This window comes from Loxodonta africana, chromosome 13, assembly GCF_030014295.1.
Source record: "Loxodonta africana isolate mLoxAfr1 chromosome 13, mLoxAfr1.hap2, whole genome shotgun sequence".
NCBI classification, from domain to species: Eukaryota; Metazoa; Chordata; class Mammalia; order Proboscidea; family Elephantidae; genus Loxodonta; species Loxodonta africana.
The window spans coordinates 51,523,225-51,547,300 of NC_087354.1; the positions used below are offsets into that span (position 1 = coordinate 51,523,225).

Sequence of the window (24,076 nt, forward strand, 5' to 3'; positions counted from 1 at the left end):
TGTTGGTGAAGAATACTGAATATACCATGGATTGCCAGAAGAATGGACAGGTCTCTCTTGGAAGAAGTACAGCCAGAACGCAATTTAGAAGCAAGGATAGCAAGATATTCTCTCATGTACTTTGGACATGTTATCAGGAGGGACCAATCCCTGGAGAAGGACATCATGCTTGGTGTCCTTAGAGATCACATGCTGATCAGAAATGTCATAGCTAAAACCTTTTTCCCAATCTGTTGGTAATCTTTTTATTCTTTTGGTGAAGTCTTTGGATGAGCATAGGTGTTTGATTTTTAGGAGCTCCCAGTTATCTAGTATCTCTTCTGCATTGTTAGTAATGTTTTGTATACTGTTTATGTCATATATTAGGGCTCCTAGCATTGTCCCTATTTTTTCTTCCATGATGTTCATCGTTTTAGATTTTATATTTTGGTCTTGGATCCATTTTGAGTTTGCTTTTGTGCATGGTGTGAGGTATGGGTCTTGTTTCATTTTTTTGCAGATGGATATCCAGTTATGCCAGCACCATTTGTTAAAAGACTGTATTTTCCCCACTTAACTGACTTTGGGCCTTTGTCAAATATCAACTGCTCATATGTGGATGGATTTATGTCTGGATTCTCAATCCTGTTCCATTGGTCTATGTATCTGTTGTTGTTCCAGTACCAGGCTGTTTTGACTACTGTGGAGGTATAATAGGTTCTAAAATCAGGTAGAGTGAGGCCTCCCACTTCGTTCTTCTTTTTCAGTAATGCTTTGCTTATCCGGAGCCTCTTTCCCTTCCAGATGAAGTTGGTGATTTGTTTCTCCATCGCATTAAAAAATGTCGTTGGAATTTGGATCAGAATTGTATTCTATCTATAGATTGCTTTTGGTAGACCAGACATTTTTACAATGTTAAGTCTTCCTGTCCATGAACATGGAATGTTTTTCCACTTATGTAGGTCCCTTTTGGTTTCTTACAGTAGTGTTTTGTAGTTTTCTTTGTATAAGTCTTTTACATCTCTGGTAAGATTTATTCCGAAGTTATTTTTATCTTTTTGGGGGCTACTGTAAATAGTATTGATTTGGTAATTTCCTCTTCGATGTTTTTTTTGTTGGTGTAGGGGAATCCAGCCAATTTTTATATGTTTATCTTGTACCCTGATACTCTGCTGGACTCTTTTCTTAGTTTCAGTAGTTTTCTTGAGGATTCTTTAGGGTTTTCTGTGTACAAGATCATGTCATCTGCAAACAGAGATACTTTTACTTCTTCCTTGCCAATCTGGATGCCGTTTATTTCTTTATCTAGCCTAATTTCTCTGGCTAGGACCTCCAGCACAATGTTGAATAAGAGTGGTGATAAAGGGCATCCTTGTCTGGTTCCCAATCCCAAGGGGAATGCTTTCAGACCCTCTCCATTTAAGATGATGTTGGCTATTGGCTTTGTATAAATGCCCTTTATTATGTTGAGGGATTTTCCTTCTATTCCTCTTTTGCTAAGAGTTTTTATCATGAATAGGTGTTGAACTTTGTCTAATGCCTTTTCTGCATCAATTGATAAAATCATGTGATTCTCATCTTTTATTTATATGATGGATTACATTAATTGTTTTTCTAATGTTGAACCATCCCTGCTCACTTTTAATACCGAGTATTGTTTTTATTGCTGGGATGAACAAAATACCTTTTATTTTAAAGAGGATATTTTTCTTGTTTTTTGAGTTCTCATCCTTGTTTTTGGTAAATAAAGTAGCCATATTTCACTTTTAAGAACTTTAGACCAGAGATTGTAAACTGGTGACTTGCACAGTGTTTAAAATTTTTAAAACTTTATTGCCAGCATTTAAAAATGGAGAGATTTTATTAAAAATCTAGTGTTTAGCAACTCCTGAGCAATCATTGAGCTAGCGACATTGAGGCTGTAATCTTATATGGCAGAACTCAGCAGGATCTGACATAGAGTTGTGCTCTTTAGATGGGATACCCACTGTTCACTCCACAGCCATACACCTTCCCAGCGGCCTTCACTAGTTTACATTCTGTATCTAGTCCTCAGCATTTGAGTTGCAGCCTTACCGTTAATGAGTTTGTTTCTTGATACATGCTGGTTTGGGTGGAATTGTCTTGAAAATGAAAAAAGTTTCTGATGTACTTAGGTCATCACTCCACTTTCTTTATCGCTCTTTCTTTTTTTTTCCTCCCCTTAAGTCTTTTAAACAAGTACTCTTTGTGGTGAAGTGGTTAAGAGCTCAGCTACTAGCCAAAAGGTCAACAGTTCAAATCCACCAGCCACTCCTTGGAAACCCTACGGGGCAGTTCTACTCTGCCTTGTACGGTCGCTATGAGTTGGAATTGACTGGATGGCAGCGAATTTGCTTTTGTTTTTTATTTCCGTTTTATGCTTTTATTTATTCAACTGAAAGGTATTACATTTTGTCTGTAATGTTAGTACAAGGAAGTAAGCATAATTAATTAAGCTAATTTTGAAACAAGCTTACAATAATCTAAAATCCAAACAAGTATTGCTACCTTCAAGTAATCACCTCAAGAAGCCACTTATTCTAAAGGCGTCACTCAGAACATTTTTTAGGGGGAAAAAAATGATGGCATATTTCTTTTGAATATTCTCAGGGATGTCAGGTTTTTATCCTTGGAGAGTAACTACACTTTAGTGGAAGCTGAAAGGTATATACAATTTGACAAGTCAATCGAATGTAACAAATTCGATTTTATGAAGGAGCAAAAAGTCATTCAGCTCAAAGCCTAATGGGTGAGGATCTGGATGAAACCAGGCATATGTTTGTTCAAAAGTAGGTAGTTCTCCAGGAAAGGAGGTATTAGAAACGTAGACTTATACTCATCAGCCCCTCAACCTTACCTATTCCCCCCGCCAAGAATATAGTATATGAAATTAATGAAAACATAGAGCAAAAGTTACAAAGAATACTCCACCAGAGTTAAGAAAATCAGAAAACAGCCCTATTTTCATGTCACAGATTTTAAGGAATGCCTTTTGGGTCCAGTATAATTTGGACCAGATTGAAAGAAAATCAGTTGCAACTAACCTTTCCAGAAGGATCACACACTGTTGTGAGAATCATGGAAAGAAAGCTTGAAAACCCTAACAGATGACAGGAAGAAGAAAGTCAGTTGGGTACATGGTTCGGTTATGTTTTGAGGCCACAATAGCAGGGCTGATGAAGAAGCTATGTATGATTTATTTACAGTATTTATTTCTTTTTTCTTTTTTGTGATAAAAGCTCATAATACCATAGTTGGCTCACTTCTAAATGGAAGAAGTCCCCACTGAACTTAGATGGATGAGATTTAGAGGTGAGGTGTAGAGGCAGGAGAAGTGGGTAACAGTTTCATAAGATTCTTTTCTTCACTCTATAGCAGTTGCTCAAGGCCCTAGCTCCCTACCCATCCCTGTAAGGTAACAAAGTGAATGAACCAGTTAGAGACACTGATGAGATAACTCTTTGTCAGGTAAATAGACTCAAGAAAAATCAATTGTACTAATTGTGGGCTAAAGCTAGACCCAGGTTGAAGTCTCCCGATTACAAAATTATTTTTAAAGCACAGTTAATGCACTTTAATTGGATGAATTGCATGGTATGTGAAATATATCTCAATAAAGCTGTTAAAAACAAACAAACAATGAGACCCCACAGAGAAATTTTGCCACAAAGGGAAACAAACTTCTAAGTTACTCATGGGAGGAAGAATCAGGCTGCCTAGCAAAGAGTTTGTGGACATATCTTAAAGTCATACACTTTTTTTTTCTATTGTTTCAGGAGGACAGTTGTGAGTGCAGTACGCTTTGACTCAATGGGGCTGAATGGGTGAGTAAGCGAGTGTACAAGCAGGGTCCTTGGTAAATGTGGCCGAAGAGAGAGAGAGCTCAGGCTTTGAATTCCTGACTGGGTTTGACTGTGTGACCTAGGCAATGAATCTAGCCTCTCTGAGCCTCCATTTCATCACCTATGAATATCCTCATCTAAGAAAAGGCAGGTAAGTCCAGGTTAACTCCACTGATTAGGTCACACGTCACCCAAAGTCATTTTAAAGATTTAAGTTTCTTTTATAAACCGAAACCTTCCCCTTCTTTAAATATTAAAATGGCTTCTCGCTTTTTAGGTAAAGTTCTGAATGATGGTCTCCTGATTCCTCTCCACCTTGTACACTGTGATTCCCAACCTCGCTGACCATCTTTCACCAAGAGTCTTTCTTTACAGGCTGTTCCCTCTATCTGGAGGCTCTGTTCTTAGCCCTTGACAAGGTTAGCTCCTTCTCATGCTTCAGAACACAACTTAAATGTGGCTTCTAATAAGGCCTTAACCACCCTCTATCCAAAACTCTTCTGTCTTCTTCCATAACCTTTATTTCGGCACATCTTTGTTTCCTTTGTAGCATGGTACCAATTTGTAGTTTTTTTATTTGGTTGGTTGGTTGTCTGAGACTATAAACTCTGTGAGCAAGTTCACTGTTATACCCCCAGTGACTAGCCCAGTATTAGGTACATAGGAGACATTCACTAAATATTTATTGTTTGAATTAAAAACCCCACTTTAAATAAATATATTCATCACCACTTTGCTGTCGACTTAACCTGCATGTGAGTCTGAGTAGAACTGTGCTCCACAGGATTTTCAGTGTGGCTAATTTTTCAAAAGTAGATGCCAGTCATTCTTCCAAGGTACTTCTGGGTGGACTTGAACCTCCAACCTCCCATCCGGTTAACAGTTTGCAACACCCAGGGACTCCTTGAATCAATATAGGTGCTTTTAATAATTGAAACTCCTTCCGTAATTGTTTTAATCCCTTAAGGTTCATTTATGTGGAAAAAATATTTAAGAAAGTGTGTGTTATATATATATATTTTTTTCACAGTTCTTTAAATCTTTTTTTTTTTTCCCCCACTAAAAAGATGGTAAGTTTCAAGCATATCCCTTTTCCCATTGGAGAAGGTGAATAAAATGGAAGGAAGCAAGTTTGGTGGCAGGTCTGAAAAATGCAGATTTCTTGCCTTAGAATTTTAACCTCACCAATTTCTGCATGGCCTCAAAAAATGTATAGGAGCTAAATATTAATAATACCAGAGAAGCTCCCAGATAAGAATAATTAGAATTGGGTTTAAAACAAAGCCAGTTTCTTTGGTCATTGGTTTTTGCCTTCTGATGTCCTCTAATGCTACCTAAAGACGGCAAAAAATTAGGTGGGACTTTTCTAATGACCGGTGATTTTTCTATAGTGTAACACATTGCAAATAATATGGCCAGATGTAATTGTTACAGTATTCGTGATTATTATGTTTTTCCTTCTCCTTAGAATGATGGCAAAAATTATGATCTCTGGGGTTTGGGTTTTTCAACTTTGTTAAATCTTTTTACTGGTTGAAAACCAAGATTGCAGCCTTATCCGAACCAAGATTGCAACCTCACCCATTCATTTCTGTATTCATTTATTCACTGAATATTTGAGGACATGTTATACTAGGCCCTATGAATAAAATGGTAAATGAGCATCAGTTCTTCCTTCACAGAGCTGTTGACTATACACACGAATAAACAAGCTTTCACAGAGCTGATTATGCATGTGAACAAGCAGTTACAGTGCACTGCGATGAGTGCTGTGATCGAGTGCTAAAGGAGTATGTAAGAGGGGCATATGTAACCCAGAATTCAGGAATCAAGTACAGTTTTCCAGCAAAAAAGACATTTAAGGTAAAAGTGAAAGACCAGCATTAATTAACATGATGAAGAACAGAGATAAAAGAGGAATCCAGACAGAGAGCCCTTTGGAGAAATGGAAGTAAGGTGGGTGTTCAGGAACATACAGTGTAAGGTGAAGATTGAACAAAAATGAAGCCAGAGAGGTAAGCAGGTACCAGGTCATACAGGACCTTAAACCCTGTAAAGAATTTTCTTTTTTTTCCCAACTGCAGTGGGAAACCATTAGAGACTTTGAGTTGGAAGGTGGCATAATCAGACTTGTATTTTAGAGAGTTACCTTTGGCTATAGTGGCGCATGAATTGGTGTGTAAAGGTAAGGGAGTTGAGGGGAGAAACCTGGAAGCAGGGAAACCAGTTAAAAGATTCTGTTACCATCCCAGTGGAAAAATGGTTCCTTTCCCATGAAGATGGAGAGAAGTTTGTAGATTTGAGTGTTAAGTGCTCAAATGGACACTTTCCCTGTGGTTTGGGTTACTGGATAGATAGTGGTATTGTTCACCGAGATAACCCTAGAGAAGAAGGGAAGTTTTAGATTATATTAGGGAGTGGGCTGGGAGAAGTGGAAGCCAAGAGGAGAAGATGAGTTCATTTAGGACTGTTCAATTTGATGTGTCTGTAAGCTGTCTAGTTAGAAAAATTAAATGTACTCCTGACTATATAGATCTGAACCTCAGCAGAGTGTAATAGCTGCACATGCAAATTAGTTTTCGTCAGCATGTCACTGAACATATGAGATGGGTGCTTAGAACAGTACGCGCACGGTCTAGAAACTGTGCCTTTTGCATCCCAAAATCAAACCCATTGCCTTCGAGCTGATTCTGACTTATGGTGACCCCATGTGTTTCAGAATAGAACTGTGCCTCACAGGCTTTTCAATGGCTGTCCCTAGGTAGTGCAAAGGGTTAAGCATTAGGCTACTAACCGAAAGGTTGGCACCTTGGAAGAAAGACCTGGAAATCAACTTCCAGAAGGTCACAGCTATTGGAAAAGACTCTATCAGTAGTATATAAATTCCTGTTGTAGCACGCAATCACTAGCATTGAGTATATTATCCTTTTTAAAAAGTTTGTGATTTGATGGTTGACAAGAGTACCCTCTTATGTGAATATCTTTGAAGGATTGTTTTAAAATGAAGTGTTAATTTTAGGGCTTGATATAAGTAGGGATGTGTAACCATGTATATTATTATGTAAGCAGTTGATGAGCAACTTATTTTGTTTTCATTTTAAAATAATTTTTTATTCAATGTTCAGTTTTGCTATCTTTGAACTGAGTTCTCTGGGATTTTCTTCCTTTTCCTCCTTGAATTTGCCATGCTTTGTGCTTTTGGTGAAAATGTAAACTGAATTCTCTATTGTTTTCAACCCACTTGTCTTTTTTGGTGTTCTTCAGTTGTCCAATTCTGACTCATTGTTTTTCACCAAATATCTGATGAATGTCTACTATATACAAAACAGACACTGTTCTTCCACTGAGGATACTCAATAAAAGAGGCAGAATCCCTGCTTTCAAGGAACATACATTTCTGAAGAAGGGGTTAGAGATCAGGAAAAAGGAGATAAAAAGTAGGAATGAGTGGGAGTTGCCCTTTGCCAAGATGGGAAAGATTGTGGGTGAGCAGGTTGGAGGGGAAAATCAAGGGTGTGGTATTATATTGCATTTGAGATTGCTGGTAGATAGCCTAGTGGAACTGATGAATTCAGAGTAGTATATTATTACAAATCTGAAGTTTAGGGGAGAGACTGAGGCTAGAGGTTAAAATTTTGACGTCTCTCGTGTACAGATGGTACTTACAGCCATGGGTTTGGGCTCAAAATGGAAAAGAGTTATGAGGATTAAGCCCTCGGGCCCTCCAACATTTAGAGTTAGGGAGCTGAAAAGGGCTAGCAAAGGAGACAGAAGGATCAGCCTGAGAAGCTGAGAACTGAGAGTGTGGCTCTGAGGCCAGATGAGCAAAGTATTTTAAGAATGGAAGGAGCAACTCCATCAAACATTGTTGAGAGGTCAAATAAAGCCAGGACTGAGAATGACTGTTGGATTTACCAACATAGAGGTCACTGGTGACCTCGAGAAAAGTTTCAGGGTATCAGGGCAAAGGTTTAAATGAAGTGAGTTCAAGAAAGAACAGGGGAAGAGAGAACAGAGATCAAGTGTATATATAGATAACTTTTAAAGCAGTTTTGCTCTAAAGGAGAGCAGAGAAATGGTACAGTAGCTAAGGGGGTTGTGAGAGTTGAAGGCTTGCTAATAATTGAGAATAAACAGATTGTTTTTATGCTGAAAGAAATTAACCAATAGAGAAGAGAAAATTTGAAAGGATCTAGCACACAGGTGGAAGAGAGGGTAGGCCTTAGCTAGGAGCCTGGACAGTTTATGCATTTTAATAGAATAAGCAGAACAATAACACCTTTATACACAGGCAAGCGAGGTCCCTGCCCTGGCACCTGGAGTTAGGGGGCCCCACTCTAGCCTTTTCTGACTGTGTCCCTGTATCTGGATCTGCTCTGGGTGTCTGAGATCTGGAATTTTCCTGGCCATAGAGCCCTAGACCCATTTCTAGGGCCTGGAATATTTACCTGACTGGTGGTATAGGACAGAATGTGGGAGGGAAAGAGGCGGAGATAGGCAGGAGACTGGCTTTACCTGTATCATATTTTGGCTTGGAACTCCAAGTAATTTGAGACTTCTAAATTTGAACCTAGCATTCTAGGTTTTTATGAAAAAGTATTTGTCAAGGTAGGGCAGAACAGATTTAACAGTTTTTTGGCTTAATTTATACCTTTTTACTATTTACATGTATGATATGTGGGCTTCCATTTGTATTCTTGCCCTGAATCCCATGAATTTTGAGGGCAGGCCTGAGGCAGATTCTGTGGGTCCTGGTACTGGTCTAGCTGTCTGGGTAGATTTGATGGTGGTGAAGCATGATGAGGTTTCTGGATCTTCTTAGGAATAGAGCCCTGTCCTGAGTTCCAGGACCCCCATTCCAGTAAACCCCCCTGCTAGTGAGGTTCCTATGAGTTGTTTGCCCTCTGCACCTTTGCACATAGCACATACCATGGTCACTAAATGTTTATTAAATGATTAAATGAATACTGGGGAACCCCTTACCATCAATAATGCCATTGGTTATTGCTGTATTCTTACTAATAGGTCACATCTCATGCATGTTAATGCCTGTAGAGATAGACCAATGTTTTAACTTGGGTCATTGTAATTAGAGCTGCTGGCTACTTTCCTTAGGAATCTGTCTTACCTGTGCATGGCTCAGCACCTCTGACTGAATTCCAACTACCTTCTTCCTTTTGATTCTTCACAGCTGTAGGTAACAGCATGCTCCACGGGCCCAGCCTGTAGAAGGAGTATGTAAGGGAAACCCATTTACAGACCTTTCCTCACAGTGGAAATCAGTGGAAGGAAAGAGGCTGCCCCTTTTCTATTTTATCTGTTTTGCAGCTAAGAAAATAAAGAACTTGTTTAAAATTGAAATTTGTTATGTTCTTCCCAGTGATTTAAATTTTACCTTTGAAAATTGTTTGGTCCAGTACTACATTATATTTAATAATACTTTACATTTGTTTTCTGCTTAATACCACTTGCACTTTGTACACAGTACAATGGATGTACTCTGACATCCATTATCTCTTATGATTCTCAGTTCACCCTGATAAGAACAGTATTCTATAAATGATTATGTTAAGATAGAGAGGTTCAGTAATTATTTAGAGATTTGAAGTTCTGTCTGTCATTCATGGTGTTTATAGATGAAATTTTCAGAATAAATTTGTATATTTTATTTTAGTAAAATATGGACAACAAAAAATTTCCATTTTAACCATTTTTAAGGGTATAATTCCATGACATTAATACATTCACCATGCTGTGCAGCCATCACTACTGTCTATTTCTAAAAGGTTTTTCTCGCCCGAGCAGAAACTCAGTGCCTCATAAGCAGCAACTCCCTATTCCTTCCTCCCATCCTCAGCCCCTGGAAACCGCTGGTAAACCTTCGTCTCTCTGCATTTGCCTGTTCTAGATGTTTCATGTCAGTGGGGTCATACGGTATTTGTCATTTTGTGCCTGATTTATTTCACTTAGCATAATGTTTTCATGGTTCAACTATGTTGTAGCATGTATCAGAACTTCATTTCTCTTTATGGGTGAATAATGTCCTATCGTATGAATATACAAGGAGCCCTGGTGGCGCAGTGGTTAAAGCTCTCGGCTGCTAACCAAGAGGTTGGCAATTCAAACCCACCAGCTGCTTCACTGGGAAAAGATGTGGCAGTCTGCTTCCGTAAAGATTTACGGCCTTGGAAACCCTGTGGGGCAGTTCCACTCTGTCCTACAGGGTCACTGTGAGACTGAATCGACTCATGGGCATTGAGTTCGGTTTTTTTGGTGGATGTGAATATACCACATTTTGCTTATCCATTCATCTCTTGATGGACACTTGGGTTGTTTCTACCTTTTGGCTATTATGACTTGTGCTGCAAACTCTGAGTCCCTGCTTTCAAGTCTTTGGGGGTATATGCCTAGGAGTGGAAGTGCTGGGTTACGTGGTAGTGTTATGTTTAACTTTCTGAGGAAACGTCAACCTGTTTTCTACAGCAGCTGTACCATTTTATAATCCCACCAGCAATGGAGGAGGGTTCCAATTTCTTTGCATCCTTGCCAACACTTGTTACATTAACCCTTTTTCTGGTAATCACCATCCTAGCAGGTGTCAGGTGATAGAAGAGCTTTAAAAAATAATATTAATTCACGTATCTTACTTGGGTAATGTTGGAAGTATCTGCAATCTTCAGAATTATTCAGAATCTATTCTGTTTCAAAGGAGCAAGTTTTGGCGTCATTTAGAGCTCTTGTGACACTGTGGTTAAGCTCCGTGGCTAGCCAAAAAGGTCAGCAGTTTGATTCCACCAGCCGCTCCTTAGAAACCCTATGGGCAGTTCTACTCTGTCCTGTAGGGTTCCTATGAATTGACTTGACAGCAATGGGTTTTTTTTTTCTTTGTTAACAATATTATTTTTAGCTAATAATATTGTTTAGATACTATATTAGGTTGAATTTTTCCATTTGTTTAATTTCCTGGTTTTATAAATTGGCAGTGAGAATACTATAATTTTTAATTTGGCTTATGGGATATTTCCGATAGGATTTTCTTCCGTAAATTTGAATCGTAATAGCTACATGTCATAGAAAAGCCATTTTATATGGTTTCAGGCCACCGTGGTCATTGTATATGAACTAAAGAGATATTTTAAAAAATCAGAAATCTGAAACTTACAGTCGCGATTATCCTAGTAATAGTAATTACTAAAGGAAGCCAGTATGGGGCAGTGGTAATTCAGTGGTAGAAACCCCTTGTCTCCATGTGAAAGACCCGGGTTTGATTCTCTGCCAGTGTATCTCATGCACAGCCACTTCCCACCTGTCAGTGGAGGCTTTCATGCCGCTGTGATGTTGAACAGGTTTCATTGGAGCTTCCAGACTAAGACAGACTAGGAAGAAAGGTCTGGCAAAAAAATCAGCCAGTTGAAGACATATGGATCACAGTAGTTTGATCCCCAGCTGATCATGGGAGTGGCACAGGACTGGGCAATGTTTCATTCTGTTTGCATGGGGTCACAATGAGTTGGGGGTCAATTTGATGGCAGCCAACAACAACAGCAAGGAAGCTAATAAGTTTTTATAAAATCAAGAAATGGAAAGTTGTTTTCTTGTAGGACTTTTGATTATGTGTTTAGCTCATCTTTAAAGTCCCATGGTCCTGTTTTGTTATGCAGTCTGTTACTCTGGGAGTGGATATGGATATATACGTACCCACAAACATTTTAATGTTTGCTTGTGTCTAGTTGATGAGACTAGTTTTTAATTTCTAACAAGTGGATCACAATTATAGTTCTTTGCTCATTTGGTTGTAGTGACAGAAAAATGGTGACTGAAAGATACTTTAGGTATGCCACACTCATATGGCTTGGCATGTTTTTTTTAATGGTAATATTTTTTCTAGGTGGGAGAGTATCAAGAATGTGAGGTCCTGAAGGGCTGAAAATTGTCAGATGGGAATAGACTGATGAGCAGTGGGAGAATGGAGTGGTGAGAATGAGGGGCATTAATAATTGCAGTCTGTGGGAAGGAGAAACCGTAATAGTACCAAAACCTGTAAACACTGTCCTTCCCTTTAACAGTAGTACTCACACAGTGTGTTTTGGCTAAAATAAATCAATTTCAATAACTTTTTAAGTTAATTAAAGTGTAGTTCTTATTTCGTATTTTTTAAGCTAAAATTAGTTATTTAGTCTTTTATTTGTACTTAAATTATTTGATCGTTTTAGACACACACACACACACACACACACACAATTTTTGCTGAATGTTTACTGAGTACCTACCTTGGGTGTGATTCTGTTCTTGAAATTTATCCTGTTTTCTAAACATCAGGGTAGGCTTTGATCTCATTCTTTGAGGAAACAGTGGCATGACAGATATTGTTGCACACACTCTTTGTTGGCATGCCAAATAAGGGGAGGTTTGCTGGGGACTTCTGGGAAGAATTTTCTTTCTAGCCCACAAGCAGAAGTGCATAAGGAGAAAGACTTTTGCTCTTGGCTTTTCTGTTGTGGACACTGGTGTGTGATGAGATACCTGAAGCGGGAACTTGTGACCAAGAGTCAGCAAGCATGAGGACCAGAGCCAACATGTGGTAGATAAAGGGGTAGTAGAAGAGAAAGAGCCTGGGCCACTCTGGAGTTCTTATAAAGTTAAACATACACTTACTATATGATCCAGCAGTCCTGTCCTTTAAACAGTGTCATCGTAAGTTCCATCGGAAGAGAGAGATTTAGAAGCTTTACAGTCTCTCTTGCTATCAACAAAGGCTCAGCTTGTTTTGACTTTAAAATTTAAATATTTATGGGCCTTATTTTTGACAAAGCCAACATACACAAAATATACAAATGGCAAATCAGTGATTTATTTGCTACTTCGCAGTTGGATTCATAGCTATAATTCTCTAGATATTTTCTCTGATGCTTTTATAATATGACTTGATTTTTTTTAACTTCCTACAACTTCTCAATGCTATTACATAAAGCGGTATATTCACTAAAGTGAATATTCATTCATGATAGCATACCACTCTCTCTCACAAAATATCCATTAGTTCATGTACAGAGAATGACCTTGGGCCAGATCAACTACTGATTTTAACCCAGCATACCATTTCTTTTATATGTTACATCAGGATTGTAGTTACTGGAAATACAAATTACCCCCATTTCTGTTTGATGGACTGCTATAAGACAGCTGTCTATGAAGGAAAACTTTTCATTGATCACTCTAAAGTAAACCGGGAAGATTTGACATCAGCCTCCGCCTACAATTGGTGAATTAGATATGTTGTTTTGCTATTAGCAATAATTTTTTAATCTGCTGGGGGGCGGGGGCTAGAGAGAAAACTCTTGTAATTTCCCAGTCAAGAAAGCCATGTGTATATTTTAAAGAACTCCTACGATTCAACAACAAAAAGACAACACAGTTAAAAATATGAACAAAAGACTGGAATAGACTTTCCACCAAAGAAGATATATGAATGGTCAATAAGCACATGAAAAGATGGTCAGCATCATTAATCATTAGGGAAATGCAAATCAAAACCACATGAGATAGCGCTTCACACACATCAGGATGACGATTATGTAAACAAAAATTAAATTAGTGTTGGGAAGGATGTGGAGAAATTGGAACCCTCGTTCATTGCTGGTGAGCATATAAAATAATGCAGCCTCTTAAGAAAATGGTTTGATGGTGCCTTAAAAAGTTAACATAGAATTACCTTATGATCCAACAATTCTACTGCTAGGCATATACTCAAAAGAATTGAAAACAAGGACTCTAACAGATAATTGTACACCAGTGTTCATAGCAGCATCATTCACAATAACCAAAAGGTGGAAACAAACCAAGCTGCCGTCAACAGATGCATTGGTAAAGAAAATTTGGTACATTCACACAATGGCATATTTTCCAGCCATAAAAAGGAATGAAATTCTGGTGCATGCTACAACATGGATGAATCTTGAAAACATTATGCTAAGTGCAATAAGTCAGATAGACGCAAAAGGATAGATATTGTAAGATTCCTCTTACATTTAAATATCTGGTATAGGCATATTCATAGAGACAGAAAGTAGATTTAGAGGTTACCAGGAGCTTCATGGGTAGGGATGGAGAGTTGTTGTTTAAATAGGTTCAGAGTGATTAAAAAGCTTCGGAAATAGTAGTGATGATTACGAAAAAGGAAAACGTAAGCAAGGAAGAAAGCCCTTTGTATAAATCTGTTTTTATTTAGCAGTTAAATGGGGTTTCATTGATAGAGTGCTATCTTCTGGGAAAGTTAAAACCAGTTCCAGGAAAAAAGTGTAACTTTTTTAAGAAAATGTGAATTTTCTTAAAATTTTAAGATACCTAAGAACATGTAAAGTTGTACTTTTTCAAATATCTCTTCTTCTAATTCAGGCATGCCCAAGTTGATAGAAATTACTAGAATTGGGGCTTCTTAAGGAATTTGCCTGGTATGACTTTAAAATTCAAATGTGTATTCGTTATAACATGTAACATGTTTAATAAATAATTTACAAGTCATTGCCAAATATTTTATTCATCATCAAAATAAACATCTACTTACTACATTTGTACAGTTTATCTCCTTTCTCCGTATGTACTGAAAGAAAAAGAGTAGAAATGATATAAACACATGGGTTGTCTATTTTTTATATCCTTGGAAGCTTTTTTTTTTTTAAGGTTAATGTATACTTAATGTTTACTTTGAGTATTCTCTTTGACCTGATCTTCAGCTAACTTTTTGCATATTATCTACTAATAACTGTAAATAAGCCATTTAGTGTCCTTGTCACATGGAAGTCCTTACTCATCTGTATCTTAACATTCATGAATTTAAATGAACTAATAACTAGTTTCTTACTTGATGAACTGTAGGAGTTCTTAGTGTTCATTAGGGTTCTGCTTATTTTATTACTTTGTATAAATACTGGTTTATGTCACCGGGAATCTGTTTGCCCATTGTTAAGCAGGACTATCATAAATATTACTCGGTGTTTATTAAATACCAACTATGTGACCACCAGCCATTCCACGGAAGATAGATGTGGCAATCTGCTTCCATAAAGATTTACAGCCTTGGAAACCCTATGGGGCAGTTATATCCTGTCCTGTAAAGTCATTAAGAGTCCAAATCGACTGGACGGCAATGAGATTTTTTTGGGGGGGATTTTTTTTGGCAAGAAACAAATGAGATATGACAAGATTTCTAACCTCAAAGACTTATAATCGAATTAGATATTAGAGTACATAGAATAATCTGGTACATGGTCAGAGGCAGATGAGTGGTGCAGACAGTGGTGTTCCAAGTGTTTATGATTAATTGGTTATGAAACGTTTCACAAAGGACATAGGATATGAAGCCTTAAATGCAGACAGAAGGGTTAGCAGGCCATTCTAGGTATAAGAACTAAGACTTGGATGCTTCTTGTAGTCATATAGTAGTTTTTTAATGCGTGAGTTTAAATAGAAAGCTGATACAGAAGAACCTCAAATGACAAGCAAAGAGTTTGTAATTAGGAACCAGGAAGTAGTTTTGAGCCAAAAACCAGTTGCCATCAAGTTCATTCCAACTCATGGCGACCCAGTATGTGTCAGAGTAGAACTGTGCTCCATTGGGTTTTCAACTGCTGATTTTTCAGAAGTTGATCACTAGGCCTTTCTTCTGAGGTGCCTCTGGGTGGACTTGAACTTCCAACCTTTCAGTTAGCAGTTGAGTATGTTAATCTTTTTATACCACTCAGGGACTCCAGTATCAAGCAGTGATGATGTGTTAAAAGTGATGATAAACAAAAAACCAAACCTGTTGCCGTGGAGTTGATTTTTAAACTTTTATAAAAACTTTTAGATCATTCAATTTTATTTCTTCAGTGAGAGGTGCCACATAAATTAGTATTGAATATTATTCATCTTCCATAATTATAGGTAATGCTACTGTTCCAGGCATAGATTAGAAAATTGACACCTTAAATGTGAGTTTTTCCTTGTTTGTGGGAGGCAAAGTGATTATTCTGTTCTACAAGCAGGTGTTATGAACATGCCTTTCCCATCTGAACGAGATTTTTGGCTTTCTGAAGGTTTCTAGCTTGGCAAGTACTGTACATTCCCCTAGTATATACACACAAGTATATGTGGATAATGAGGACTGTGTGATTACTCCACTTATTGTTATATGAGTCTAAATGTAGTGGAGAAAGCTAATGACAAGCATTATAAAAATAACCCCCATCTGTTAGAAAAATGGAATGAATACAAATGAAAAATGTGAAGAGAAATAGACAAGGTGTAGTACAGCTTTCCAGATCTTTTAAATGAGATGATTATACTAGTGATAATTTATGGAAATTGAGGAGGTCACTGCTCACAAATTATCGGGATAGGCTAAGATGCATAGTGTTCCTGCCCTTAAAATAATTTATAAGGGAAGAAAGTACATAGGTGACAATTTCTCAGACATAGGCACACTCCTACTAAGTAGAAAACCAAAAGGGAAGAACACACTCAGCCTTTCTCAAGCTGAAAGAACTGAACAAAATATTCAAGACTTGAATTGCAATATTGAAGGATTGTATGGGAAAAATAGAACAACACAGGAAATGTCTAAAGAAGATGGAAGAAATGGGGAAAGGATACGAACAGACACTTCACCAAAGAAGACATTTGGGGAGCTAAAATACATATGAAGAAATGCTTGTGATGATTAGCAATTAGAGAGATGCAAATCAAAACTACAATGTGATACCATCTCATACAGACGTTACTGGCACTAATAAAAAAAAAAAACAGAAAATAACAAATGTTGGCGAGGTTGTGGGGAGACTGGAACTCTTATACATTACTATTGGGAATGTAAAATGGTACAACCACTATGGAAAACAGTATGGCGCTTCCTCAAGATGCTAGAGATAGAAATACCATATGATCCAACAATTGCACTCCTAAGTATATACCCTAAAGAAATAAGAGCCCTGATCTGAATAGACATGAACGCCCATGTTCATTGTAGCATTATTAACAATAGAAAAAAGATGCAAACAACCCAGGCACCCATCAGCAGATGGGTGGATGAAGAAACTGTGGTACATACGTTCAGTGGAGTAGTATGCAAAGATAAAGAACAATGAATCTGTGAAACATCTCACAACATGGATGAATTTGGAGGACATTAGGCTGAGTGAAATAAGTCAGTTACAAAAGGACAAATATTGTATGAGACTACTGTTATAAAGTAACAACAAAAGGTTTACATGCAGGAAAAAAAGAAAAGAAAAAAATTCTTTAATGGTTACCAGGCATGGGAGAGGGAAGGAAGGAAAATTACCAAATAGATGGAAGATACATGTTAATATTGGTGAAGGGAAAGGCAATACACAATATTGGAGAAGTCAACACAACATGACCAAGGCAGAAGAGGACACTGAGAGAAACACAAGAATAAAGGGCGCCAACAGTAAATATAGCATGGACAATCCTGCAACAGTAGTGTTAAGAAACAATTTATGAATGGATACATAGGAAGACAGATATGCCAAGAGGTGTGGGAGGGCACAAGGGAGTACACCTACTGGCAGATACAGGTTTGGTGGTGGACATTTCTACATACATGACTGTAGGTGCTCCTCATATATTAACATAGACAATAGAGCACACAAGGGGCATAGAGAAACCTCTTAGACCCAAAAAACAAAAAAAACCTCACAGGTGAAGTTCCTAGGCTCAAAGGCAAAGGACCATAGACTTAGGAGACATCTACGTCAATTGGCACAACATAGTTCATAAAAACAATGTTCTGCATCATTCTCTGGTGTTGAGTAGTGTGTGGGGTTTTAAAAGCTTGTGAGTGGCCATCGAAGATGCAACTGTTGGTCTCTTCCCATCTGGAGCAAAGGAGAGTGAAGAAAACCAAAGATTCAAGGGAGCAGTTAATCCAAAGGGCTGATGGACCACATGAACCACAGCCTACATGACCCTGAGACCAGAAGAACTAGATGGCGCCTGGCTACCGCTACTGACGGCTCTGACTGGGATCGCAGCAGAGGGACGGATACAAAGCAAGAGAAAAAACAAAAAATCAAATTCACAAAAAAGACCAGACTCACTGATGGAAACTGGAGGAACTCCCGAGGCTATGGCCCTAAGACACCCTTCTGACCTGGAAATGAACCCATTCCCGGAGAACACCTTTCAACCAAACAAAAGACAGGCCCATAAAATATTAACATCTGAGAGGAATGTGTTCCTTAAAACAGTCAGTTACATGAGATCGAAAGGACAGCGTTTGCCCAAAAGCAAAGATGAGAAGGTAGGAAGGGGTAGAAAATCCAGATGAAAGGAAACTGGGTACCCAGGGCGAAAACGAGGAGAATGCTGATACATTGTGGGGAATGAAACAAAGGCCATGAAACACTTTATATACAAACTATTGAATGGGAATCTAATTTTCTCTGTAAACATTTACCTAATGCACAATAAAAAAAGAAAAAGAAGGAATCCACAGTGTCACTGTATAAAAGAGAATTGGTGGACCATCAGTCATCTCAGGAGGTAGCATATAATCAAGAACCGATGGTCCTGAAGGAAGAAGTCCAAGCTGCACTGAAGCCATTGGTGAAAAACAAGGCTTCAGAAATTGACAGAATACTAGTTGAGATGTTTTAACAAACGGATGCAGGGCTGGAGGTGCTCACTTGTCTATGCCAAGAAATTTGGAAGACAGCTACCTGGCCAACTGATTGGGAGAGATCCATATACGTGCCCATTCCAAAGAAAGGTGATCCAACGGAATGTAGACGTTATCTAATAATATTGTTAATATCACACTTAAGTAAAATTTTGCCGAAGATAATTTAAAAACGGTTATAACAGTTTGTCAGCAGGGACCTACAAGAACTTCAGGCTGGTTCAGAAGAGAATATGGAATGAGGGATGTCATTTCTGATGTCAGATGGATCTTGGCTGAAAGTAGAGAATACCGGAAAGATGTGTACCTGTGTTTTATTGACTATGCAAAGACATTTGACTTTGTGGATCACAACAAATATAACATTATAAAGAATGGGAATTCCAGAACACACTTAATTATGCCCATGTAGACCTTGTACAGAGACCAAGAGGCAGTCGTTCAAACAGAACAAGGGGATACTACTGCGTGGTTTAAAATCAGGAAAGGTGTGCATCAGGGCTTATCTTTTCATCACGCTTATTCGATCTGTATGCTGAGCACATAACTCGAGAAGCTGGACTGTGTACGGAAGAACACGAGCAGGATTGGAGGAAGTCTCAGTAACAACCTGAGTTACTCAGATGACACAGCCTTGCTTGCTGAAAGGTAAGAGGACTTGAAGCACTTACTGATGAAGATCAGAGACTACAGCCTTCAGTTTGGATTACACCGCAACATAAAGAGAATAAAAATCCTCACAGCTATAAGCAACATCATGATAAGCAGAGAAAAGATTGAAGTTGTCAAGAATTTCATGTTACTTGAATCCACAATCAACGTCCATGGAAGTAGCAGTCAAGAAGTCAGATGAGATATTACATTGGACCTATCTGCTGCAAATGACCTCTTAAAGTGTTAAAGAGCAAAAAGACGTCACTTTGAGGACTAATGTGCACCTGACCCAAGCCATGGTATTTTCAGTCACCTCATATCCATTCAAAAGCTGGATAATGAATAAAGAAGATTGAAGAAAAATTGATGCATTTGAATTACAGCATTGATGAAGAATATTAAGTATACCGTGAATTGCCAGGATGAACACATCTGTCTTGGAAGAAGTACAGCCAGAATGCTCCTTAAGTGAGGATGGTGAGTCTTTGTCTCACTTACTTTGGACATGTTAGGAAGGACCAGTCCTTGGAGAAGGATATCAGGCTTGGTATAGTAGAGGGACAGTGAAAGAGCGGAAGAACCCCAACAAGATGGTTGACATAGTGGCTGCAACATAGCAACGATTGCGAGGATGGCACAGGACCTGGCAGTGTTTCATTCTGTTGTACGTAGGGTTGCTATGAGTCAGAACCGCAACATAACAGTCTTGAGTAAAGCATTTATGTTTTCTTTTCTTTTTTTTCCCCCTCAATATTGTTTGAGAGACTTGGATAAAAGACAAATTAGAAAATATCAGATACAGTTGGAAATAAGAGAAAGTGAGAGTGAGCAGAAATATAAATTTTAAGCAAGTCCAGTAGGAATTCACGTAGGATCCAGTAATTGCTGTCTTCATCGCCCTGATTTTTCTTTCTTAACAGAATATACATTATAAACGTAGATGTATTTTTTCCTCAGTTCAGAGAAATATGTTTTATTGATTACCATTGTGGAAGCCAAATATCATTTTGCAGTATTAATGCAAAGAAAACAAACAGAAAAGATGAAAATAGTTTCTTTTAACTTGTGTAATGAAGTAAACAGACTGTATTCTTGAATTATGTACTGACCTGTTTCAGGCAGCTCAGAGCTTTATGCCTGGCACTGTATTAGGGAATTAAAGGTGTCCTTATGAGGCTTACAGCCTAGATAGTAACCAAGCAGTTATTCTAATTCCATTCTTCCTTAAAGCTTTATGGAAAATACTTCTGAAAGTGAAAAATAAGTATGTGTTTAGTAAATAACAGAATGTATTCTTATTAAAGATCCTCAACTTGATTATCCAATGATTTGAGAGGAAGCTCATCATTATTAAATAGCATCAAAATTATCTCATTGTAAACTTTTGTTTTGAGCTTGGTCCTGAATTGGGACACTGGGTGATTCCAGGAAGGATGAGGTTTATGTTCAAAATTTTTTGTCATTCAGTGTTATTTTTATTTTAGGGTTCTGTAAAAGGCTCAGCTTCAGGCGATCTATTATTGCATACTCAGTCTACAGTGAAAACTAGAGCAAAATTGGGTATTCCACAGCTTTAGGCTAGGACTTCTTAGTATCACTGAGTTTTTGGAAAATCCTCTTAGAAGTAGTCTGTGTTAATTTTTGGATTGCACAATTGCTGCCCCCAAGAAAGTCAAACCAGTTGCCACTGAGTCAGTCCCGGCTCATGGCAGGCAACCGCATGCGTTTCAGGGTTTTCAGTGGCTGTGATCTTTTGGAAGTAGATCACCAGGTTTTTCTTCTGAGATGCCTTTGGGTGGATTTGAACTGCCAGCCTTTCATTTAGTAGCCGAGTGCCTAACTGTTTGTGCCATCCAAGGACTCCAGATTGCTTCCAGTGCCTCTTAAATGGTGGGGGTGGAGGAAGTAGCTTCATTTCTGATAGGTTTTGGCCAAGTTAAAAGGAAGAACTTCTAGTTAAATTGTCCTCAGTTTATTTAACTTGGCTTACCCCTACCATATCTTTCTGTTAGCCAGTGACGAAAAAGCCAACAAGTAATTTTTGGGGGGATCATATGTACAGTACTGGAAGAAAGCATTTTATATTAAAGGCTTGTGCGCTCCCTCAGTTGCCAAGGTCTGCAGCCTACTGAGCTTATGTTAAAAAAAAAAAAAAAAAAGAGCTTATGTTACCAGATGAGTAACTAGCCCAGATAGCTAAACTGTTGGAGGATATAAAATCGAAACCCATTTCAGGAAGCTATCTGCTTTGCTCATTTTTGAATAGGGCCCATTCTAATTAATTGTGACTTTCTTAATTTGTTTTAAAATTTAACTGCATGTTTTCTTGATTTTTACCTAGGTTGCAAAATATCCTCCTATGCTTGAGATCTACAGACTACGTGGCCCACAGGAATTAATCAATGGTTTTTCATCTCCTGGAGATACATTAGAAACAAATATGATGCCAAAAGAACTTCTTACCTTTCTCTGACTACGGTTCATACTTTTTTCTGTTGAAGAGAGGTATACACACCAAGGAGACTCGTTTTGCAGAGACTCTGTCGTGTAGGATCATGGACCATCCTAATAGGGAAAAGGATGAAAGACAACGGACAAGTAAACCCATGGTACAAAGGAGTGCACACTGCTCCCGACCGTCTGGCTCATCAACATCCTCGGGGGTTCTTATGGTGGGACCCAACTTCAGGGTTGGCAAGAAGATAGGCTGTGGGAACTTCGGAGAGCTCAGATTAGGTAAGAGCTTGGTTGTGTCAGTGACTTCTGCTAATGATGATAGCAGTAGTTATAATGAGCTTTGATGTGTTTCAAGACAAGCAATTTATATTTTATGAGAAGTTTCTCATAACTAGGCCCTGTTGTGAGAACTAAAGAATTTGTGAAGGGGACTACAGTCATTATCAGTTATAATTGTTATTTGAGGTTTAGGTCTCTTTATGTGGGATGGGTTGGCTTTAAAAATTTCCAACTCTGAGTAAAAAGACCAGACTTAATGGTCTGAATGAGACTGGAGGGACCCCAGAAGACATGGCCCCCAGACTCTCTGTTAGCCCAAAACTAAAACGATTCCTGAAGCCAACTCTTCAGACAAAGATTAGACTGGACTATGAGACATAAAATGATACTTGTGAGAAGTAGATACTGGAGACTAAGTGAGCCGCTCCTGTCTGGAGAGGAGATGAGAAGGCAGAGGGGACAGGAGCTGGCTGAGTGGACACAGGAAATACAGAGTGGAGAGGAGGAGTGTGCTGTCACATTATAGGGAGAGCAACTAGTGTCACATAGCAATGTGTGTGTAAGTTTTTATATGAGAAACTGACTTGTAAACTTAAAGCACAAAAAAAAAAATTTTTTTTTTCCCTCAGATTTTATGATGCAGGGAGATCTGCAGACCGATATAAATAAAACGCAGGTTATGTTTAGTACATAGCTCTCAGGTAGAGCCCTGTGTTCTGCATTTTCATCAAACCCTCAGGCCATGCAGATGCTGCTAGTTCCTGAACCACACTTTGAGAAGTAAGGGTATAAGGCTTTGGTTTAATTCAGCCTCTGCCCCTGAAAAGAGAAGAGAGTAAACCCTTGCTCGGTAATATCCAGGCTTAGTCTGCAAAGACAAGTTATCTCAGAGTTTAGAGAGTTTATTTGACAGCTACCATGTTTGCATATTTCCCCCTTGAGGTCCTACCATCAGAATTGAGTTAGAGCTCCAGGGGAGAAATTATGCAATTGTATTTCCCAACCATGGAAATGGATTTTCTATTTCAAGTGTGACTTTATAGATGAGATGATGAATAGTGACAAAATCCACCCGTTTGAAGAGGTGAGGTTGGGAAGAAGGTATGTTCATATTTATATACTTGTTTATGGCCTCCGTAGGTGAGCAGTGGAAGAGAAAATGAAAGACCTTGTAAATGTATAAAGCTGGAGATCAGCTTGGAGAATGTGAAGACGTCGGCTTTAAGCTCAAGTGTTTTATTTTTCTTCATAGCTATTGTGGCTATGAGTGGTTATGAAGACCTATCGTGAGAGACTTTGGTCCTTGGGGGAACAGGAGGGTAGGAACGGAAGATGATTCTTGTTTCGTTACCTACACTACTTAAGATCTTCCAAAAGGAGATGGAAAGTGTTAACCTCTGATCCCCCATACAGAACCTCAGGGAAACCTCACTATGCTAGCCAGAGATCACTGGGTGCGGAATGAAATTTAGAGATGCTGAGAATGAATTTATTTTTACTAATCGGAAAATTTTTTTTTTTAATAGGAGGCTGGCAACCTAGAATTTAAAGTCCTAACTAGGATAATGAAAGGCTGTTTATATTTAGAGTTGTGTGCATGTTCAGGTTAGCAAAGCCAGCAGAAGGTACTGAGAATAGGAGTAAGACATGTAATTTCACACTGCTTGACTTCCTAGCAAGTACGGAGTTGCTTTAGCAGCTCCTTTTGTGAATACTCTTTTATGTAATGGATTGACTTTGTTCTAACATCACAGTACTTGTATTAAATAGATTATGATGTAAACATCCACGAAATCCTGAGAGACAGCTTCTAATGCATATAAATTTATGCATTCTCAGAATGTCAGAAATTTGTTTAATTTTTATAAAGTTGTAGGAAAACTTTGGTCAAAGGAAGCTGAAAATCTTTTATCTAATCATGTCTAGGTTTGTATTATATGATTTTTAAATTTACCTGGAAAAATTCATTATGCTCAAAGAATAAATTTGTAGCCCATACATATTTTCAGAATAGTGGGGTGTTGTGTTTTATTTCTTTTCATGGATCTAGGATAATCTTGATAATTCTCATTTTGACTTGCCTTGTAATCAGTAGAAAGAACTCTTCTTATCTTTCTTTCCAAATGTTTTATTCTTTTGTGTTCATCAGGTTTCCATTAGCCCTGGG

At 38.2% G+C, this 24,076-nt stretch overlaps 1 protein-coding gene across 1 annotated transcript in view; it reads left to right on the forward strand.

Annotated features, from left to right (window-relative positions):
• The window catches only part of CSNK1G1 (casein kinase 1 gamma 1), a 154,768-nt gene that overhangs the window by 40,683 nt on the left and 90,009 nt on the right, over nt 1-24,076 (forward strand). The window contains 3 exon segments of the mRNA XM_010598038.3: nt 3,777-3,824; nt 21,515-21,819; nt 21,822-21,909. Coding sequence (XP_010596340.2) covers nt 21,754-21,819; nt 21,822-21,909 — 154 coding nt within the window. The 5' untranslated portion in view covers nt 3,777-3,824; nt 21,515-21,753.